Source organism: Manis javanica, chromosome 14 (assembly GCF_040802235.1).
Source record: "Manis javanica isolate MJ-LG chromosome 14, MJ_LKY, whole genome shotgun sequence".
Lineage (NCBI taxonomy): Eukaryota > Metazoa > Chordata > Mammalia > Pholidota > Manidae > Manis > Manis javanica.
In genome coordinates, this window is record NC_133169.1 from 45308187 (window position 1) to 45315020 (window position 6834).

Consider the following 6834-nt stretch of genomic DNA (forward strand, 5'->3'; position numbering starts at 1 on the left):
TGTCCATACAGTAAAACAACAATTTTGACTGGATCTATACTGTTGGAACTCAACCAAGAATTAGGAGAACTGCAAGTTGCAGTTCTCCAAAATCGTGCGACTATAGACTACTGTTAAAAGAACATATGGGATGTGAACATTACCCAGGAATGTGTTGTTTTAATTTGTCTGATCTTTCTTAAACTATTCAAATTCAGTTAGACAATATCCATCATATCATTGATAAGTTTTCACAAATGTCTAGGGTGCCTAACTGGTTTTCTTGGTTTCACTGGAGATGGCTGGTAATTGTGGGTCTGCTTTAGTTATGTAGCTCTATTCCTATTATGTTAATGTGTGTGTGCAATTTAATTAGTAGTTTAAAGCCTATACATGCTTATGTTACTCTACAAGAAGATACGTCAAAGAAATAATCAATCTTCCCATGTTTTCTTCCATCTGCTACTTCTATACCCTTTCTTCTTCCTTGCTAATTTCAACCCTTAAGAAGAATTCGTGCTTCATAACAAAATTACTGAGTATCATAATCCTTCCAAGTGGTAAAGATACCTCAAGACAAATGCTGGGCATAAAAGCCACAGGGCATAAATCTGTAAAGAAGTAAAAAGCTAATCTTTTCAAACAATATTGCTTCTCTCTCACTTACCAACTTTACATTTCCCTGTATGGCCCCAGAAGAAGACTGGTAACTCAGAGACAGGTAAGATTCCTCAGGGGAGGAACAACCTACGACAGGCACAGTCACAGGGGGGCCATCAGGTGAGAAATTGGGGATCAACAGAGGTGAGGCTTAAAACCCCATACCCCCTGTTTTGAGAGAAATCTTCTGTATCCATGGATGTTTTGTTGCCCTTGTCTAGCTTGGATTAATACTTAGTCTACAGGCCCACACCTGATCATCTACAATTGCTATTTTTGTGATGGCTGTAACTGCAAATCTGGTTATGATATCCTTGATTCAGGTGGACTCCCGCCTCCACACCCCCATGTACTTCCTGCTCAGCCAGTTGTCCATGATGGACACTGTTTTCATTTGTACCACTGTCCCAAAGCTCCTGGTTGACATGGTTTCTAAGGAGAAGACCATTTCCTTTGTGGGTTGTGGCATCCAGATCTTCCTCTATTTAACCATGATTGGCTCAGAGTTCTTCCTCCTGGGCCTTATGGCCTATGACCGCTATGTGGCCGTATGTGACCCTCTGTGGTACCCCGTGCTGATGAACCACAGGGTGTGTCTACTGCTGGCTGCTGGTGCCTGGTTTGGTGGGTCCCTGGATGGCTTGCTACTCACACCCATCACCATAAATTTCCCCTACTGTGTTTCCCGCCTCATCAACCATTTCTTCTGTGAGATCCCTGCAGTTCTCAGGCTGGCCTATGCCGACACATCCTTGTATGAAACCCTAATGTACATCTGCTGTGTAATCATGCTGCTCATCCCCGTCTCTGTTATTGCAGCCTCCTACTCCCTCATCTTGCTAACCGTCCACCGCGTGCGCTCCCCTGAAGGCTGGAGAAAGGCCTTTACTATGTGCTCTTCCCACTTGACTGTGGTCAGCATTTTCTATGGGGCTGCCTTCTACACGTATGTGCTTCCCCAGTCCTTCCACACCTGAGAAGGACAAGATAGTGTCAGCCTTCTACACCTTCGTCACACCCATGCTCAACCCTCTCATCTACAGCCTCAGAAACAAGGACGTCACAGGGGCATTTAGAAAGACATTTGTACAGTGCTCTTCCAAAAGCACCCACAAGGGATGCTTAAAGCTCCAGTGACCTGGAAAAATGTCTCCAAGGAACATCCTCTATAGGCCCTGTTTCACAAGAGACTGTTGGTCAGCTATCAGAGATTATTCACATTTGGCAATTAAGATGATTTACCTTAGCTTGTGACTTTTTCCTGGGAGTGACGGAGACCCACAATGTTTCATTACTTAAGTAAAGACTTTCTGGCTATGAAAAATAATGTGTTATTAATTAACTTAAAGATTTCATCTGATCTAGGTCATTTGTTTCTCAAAAAAATGAAGAAGAACAGATATTAGATTTCACACTAACTCTTCACAGGTTTCTCCACACTTAACTCATTGTTAAACAAATCAAAAACCTTCCAAAGCTACCAAATTTCAGTGCCCAAAATTCTGTGAATTTTTTTGTATCAATAAAGAAAAACAGTGCCAATTCACAAGTAACAAAGAAATTAAACCACACAATGTGCGTTGTCTCTGGTTATTGGATTTCTCTCAGTGGATCCTCAGGTCTCTGATCACCTTCATGCCACTCGTGCTGAAAGCGGTGACTGTCAAGTGCAAGGTACATGTGACAGTAAGTGAGCCTGACTCAGATGACTATGAATATTCAATATTGAAGTAAAACATATTTACTGAAAGAGAATATACTCTAATATTTAACATAAAGGAACATAACCTTGTCTTCTTCCATGTCATTTTAATAGCAGAGATCTAGGAAGGAGGAAGGCTATGACAGAAAATTTACATTTCCCAAATCTGTATGATTCATCATCAGTATTACTTGAATACATTTTTGGTTTGGTTTTGGGTGAGATGGGAAGCTTTTGAAGAATTTTCTGTAGCGATGTAATTTGATATAATATACAGTTTAAAAGGATCACTCTGTTTATAATGTGGAGAATAGAGCTAGGAACTAGGTCAGGTAGATACAGGAAGACAACTTCAGAGGCTTTAGAGATGAGAGACAAAGATGGACTGAATGGAGCAGTTGGGCAGCAGGATCAGGTCTCGGGAAAGATGGCTGCTGGGAGGAATGCAGAGTGAACGATCGCTCAATGGTTTGGGCCCCAGCAAAGTGACAATGGCTTTTCTATTTACTGATATTTTGAAAACTTTTCAAATGTCAATATTGAGTAGGAGAAATAGAGAATTTCATTGTTATGAAGACACTTTTCAAATGCTTGTTAGTTGTGTGAAGTCAGTTGGGTTTCAGATTAGAGTTCTGGGCTGAACATCTAAATATGGAGTCTTCAGAGTTGAAGAGATATCAAAAGGCATAGGATGAGTTGCGATCATTTAGGTAAGAATAGAGGGTTGAGAGTGAGAACTGAGGCAGCTTTGTTCACTGGGAAGCAAGTGAGACAGTAAAAAACAAATGAACAAACAAACAAGAACAGAAATAGAGTCAGTGATACCGAGAAAAAATGGGTGATGACCGTACGGGGGGGATAGGTGAAGGGCATGAGGAGATAAAAACTACCAATTATAAAATTAATTACTATTGGGAAGAAAAATGTAACAGGGAATATAGTTAATGATATTTAATATTGTGTGGTAAGAGATCATAACTACACTTATAGTGTTGAATAATAATGTATATAATTGTTGAAACATTACATTGTATAACTGAAACCAATATAATATTGGACTAAAACTATAATTTGATAAGTAAATAAAAATAAATAATAAAGAGATAGGTATTGATTGGGTAACATAAAATATTTTCTTATATTCAGGTGTGAGAATGGCTCAAAGATGGGAAGTGCGATCAGCTGCAGCAGGTGCAGCGTCTTGCTGGATCACAGTGAGCTCTGAACACTGACCATTGCATTTGGCAGCCTGGAGTCTGCTCGGGACCTAGTAGGAACAATCAAAATGGAGTTATGCTCAGAGGGCATTTGGGGTAAAATAGAGGGAAAGGAAGGGAACAAGATGAATAAAATATTAATTAATACAGTTTGTCTTTTTGTGCTAAATGAGAGCAGAGAAATGGAGGAGTAGCTAGAAGGGTGTATGACTCCAGTGTGTTTTGTTGCTGTGGGATATTACAGACAGGTTTAAGGGAAGCATTCTATAAAAGAGAAAATTGGTGATGAATGAAAAAGGGGGAAATTTCTTACAGACAGAAGACATTTGAGAATGGTCAAAAGCTTTGGAACCAATTTCGTGTGTGAGCAAGGCCAGCTCATTAACCACAGCAGGAGGGAAGGCGGAGAGAGCCCCCGCGTGGCACCAGTGAGTTACTGTCTTTTGCCTCCTGTTTTCCCTGTGTGATCAGAACCAAGAAGAGCTCCTCTCTGTGAGAACAGGGCGGATTGTTAAAAACTTGAGAATAAAGGCATTTTGGAGAGTAGGTGAGCAATGAACAAGGTAGAGATATCAGGATTGTCAGGTAGTCTTAGGAATCTTTTGGGATTGATTTATAAATTTAAGATAAACATATCTGTGCAATAGTCTAATAACTGCTCCCCACGGGAGCCTAGCAAAGAATGAGCATCCACTGTGTTACCTACAACTGATTATGGCAACAATAATGACAAGAATAATAGGAAAAACAACTGCTATCACTTCTACAGACTTAGCATTCTTTATGTGAGTAAACATGTTGTAATCATTTATGTTTTTCCAGTGCTTAGAACTTGAAGCATTTAATCGGTATGCATCATTGTTTGTTTAATGGATTGTTCCCTTTATGTAAATTAAAGGTGTATAACCCACATTCCTTCCGCTGTGGATCTTCTAGGATAAAATGATGTGATTTGGAATCATAAGGTAACATCCTGTTCTTTCAATATGCTAATTATTAAATTCAGAAGTTAACACACTCCCAATATATCCCATCTTTACTCTTGTGTTTGTGAAGGCTTATCTGCTGAAAAGCTGTCTCCACACTTAGTGTGAATTAATGTCCCGAAGCTGTAGTTGTGCTCAGTGAACAGCCTTTGTGTTCCGACAAATCTGATTGACACGATCCAGGTTTCTACTTTTTTTTTTTTTTTTTACCACCCATATGGTTTTATTTTGTCATTAACAAACACACAACACTGTAAATGTATCATTACTTGGTTTCATTTTCTGAAATATTACTTAAGTTTGCATTAAAAATATATACATTTACATTTAAAAAATGTAACTTTATTAAAGAAACCCTCTGTAAATATAACTCCTTCTCAGTGTATTTTCCTGCTTTGTTTCACACATAAATAACTTAATCTACAAAGTCATAAATAAAACTCTTATGGCCTAAAAGTACATACAAATTTTGCAACTTGACAAGTGTTCTCTTTTTTATTTAATAAACACAAACATGCAGTATTTGCATTGCTTAATATTACTTACCAACACAAGTCATTATTGTCTCCCAACCAGTTCTGCCAATAGACCTTTTTGTATACATGGGTAACGATGCCATGCATTTGTTTACAAAGTCAAAGTGGTGGTCAAAAAGCTAGATTTTTAAAACAGTACAGAAGATTGTCATTTAAATATTACTAAATCTTATTAAAAGCACTTCAATATGTCTAAAGAACAAAAAATGCTACTAAAGAGTAAATGTGTGTAATGTCATTTAAATGGAAGCCAACAAAGCCTAAAATAAAATCAGACAAAATGAATAATAACCTTGGGAAAAATATTCCATTGAGTTTCTCCTACAACAGAATTAACACCATCCTAAGTTTTCTAAAATTAATTTTGAAAAATCACTTTGATTAGTTAAAACTTTCAGAGTAAAACTGACACACAAAAATGACATTAGAATGGGATATTTGTAATTCTTGATACAGAACATTTGATTATTTAGCTTGTGTTTAATGACTGGCAATTTTTATTCCTTCCGAAAATAATATTTGTTGAAAGACACCTCCTATTTAGTGATTTATTCAAGATGTATTAGGTAAGTACTCAAATTATTTTTATGTAATAAAAGTAGAAGAATTTTACTTTTTGGAAATCTTGGAAAATATTTCATTATGCACTTTCTTAGGCCATCATTTGTAGAAGTATAACACTTAGAAAAACATCAATATTCTCATTAAACTTAAATGATTCAAATGATAATACTAACCTAAGCACTGCCATTACTTTTAAAATCTAAGTTCCTAAAAGTTTTATTTTTCAATCAATACAAAAATCTGATTCACACTACTATCCAACAAACAGTATGTTTAAAAAACTAAATATTCTTTGTTAAAGAGCAAATTAAAACAAATGTTTTCCAAGCTATTAAAAAAATGAGACTCTCATATACATGATAAACCTAAATCATTACTCACAAATGGTGACTGAAATTCTGTCAACTTTTAGCCCAATACAACATAAATCCACAGGTATTCTGCATAAACAATTCAAAATTAAAGTTTATAATGGAAATGTCAACAAGTCGTTAACTACCACATTACTTCTGATGGGTTCCACTATACTTCAACCAGCAGAGCTGATGTACACATCTGACAGACACACTGCTTAGAAAATTAAAGTTACCAGAGCTTTAAATAAGGAATACATAAATATGAACATAGCAATGTCAAAGCATTAGAGCTGTTAAAAAAGGTAAAATGTGATGTAAACACACTTGATAGTCTTCTCTGTAAGCCACTTTCCACTGATTTATAAAACTATGGTTTTATAATTCTTTTCAAAAAGAAAATGTTTCTGCACTGCTGCATGCAGTAATTCATTGTACATCCTTGACTACAATACAATCTTCAAATCCTCTTGCAGGACTTCACATATCTCATCAGGATTTCTCCAGAAAGTCAGCTTGTCATATTTTCAGCAGCCTTTAGTGCTTCAGTGGCCTTGCGAAGTTCCTTGATAACCGATGACAAAGCTTCTGGATTAATTCCTTGTTCACAAAGCCGTACACAAATGGACAGAGTTTCCATATCTAAGCCAGTATTCAAAATTCTTGAAATCTCAAGCAGGACGTCCATGGTCTCCCTCACCGCATTCAGATTCGCTGCCGCCGTGGCCCCGGCGCCGCTGCTACTCGCCATGGCGGAGGGCGGCCGAGGCGGAAGAAGGGATTTACCCGGAACCGGAGCGCCTGCCCTTCTCCTGGGCGACCACACCGCCCGTCCCC

At 37.7% G+C, this 6834-nt stretch overlaps 2 protein-coding genes across 2 annotated transcripts; one reads left to right on the forward strand and one right to left on the reverse strand.

Moving 5' to 3' along the window:
• The first annotated feature begins 920 nt into the window (after positions 1 to 920).
• On the forward strand, positions 921 to 1776 carry LOC118973760 (olfactory receptor 2T11-like). Its single transcript, XM_037025603.2, is given in 2 exon segments — positions 921 to 1609; positions 1611 to 1776. Coding segments are annotated over 2 exon segments (855 nt in total).
• Positions 1777 to 5721: 3945 nt separating this feature from the next.
• On the reverse strand, positions 5722 to 6834 carry LOC140845924 (mitotic-spindle organizing protein 1). Its single transcript, XM_073221121.1, has one exon. The coding sequence runs from the start codon at positions 6746 to 6748 to the stop codon at positions 6509 to 6511; it is 240 nt and encodes a 79-aa protein (XP_073077222.1). The 5' UTR covers positions 6749 to 6834; the 3' UTR covers positions 5722 to 6508.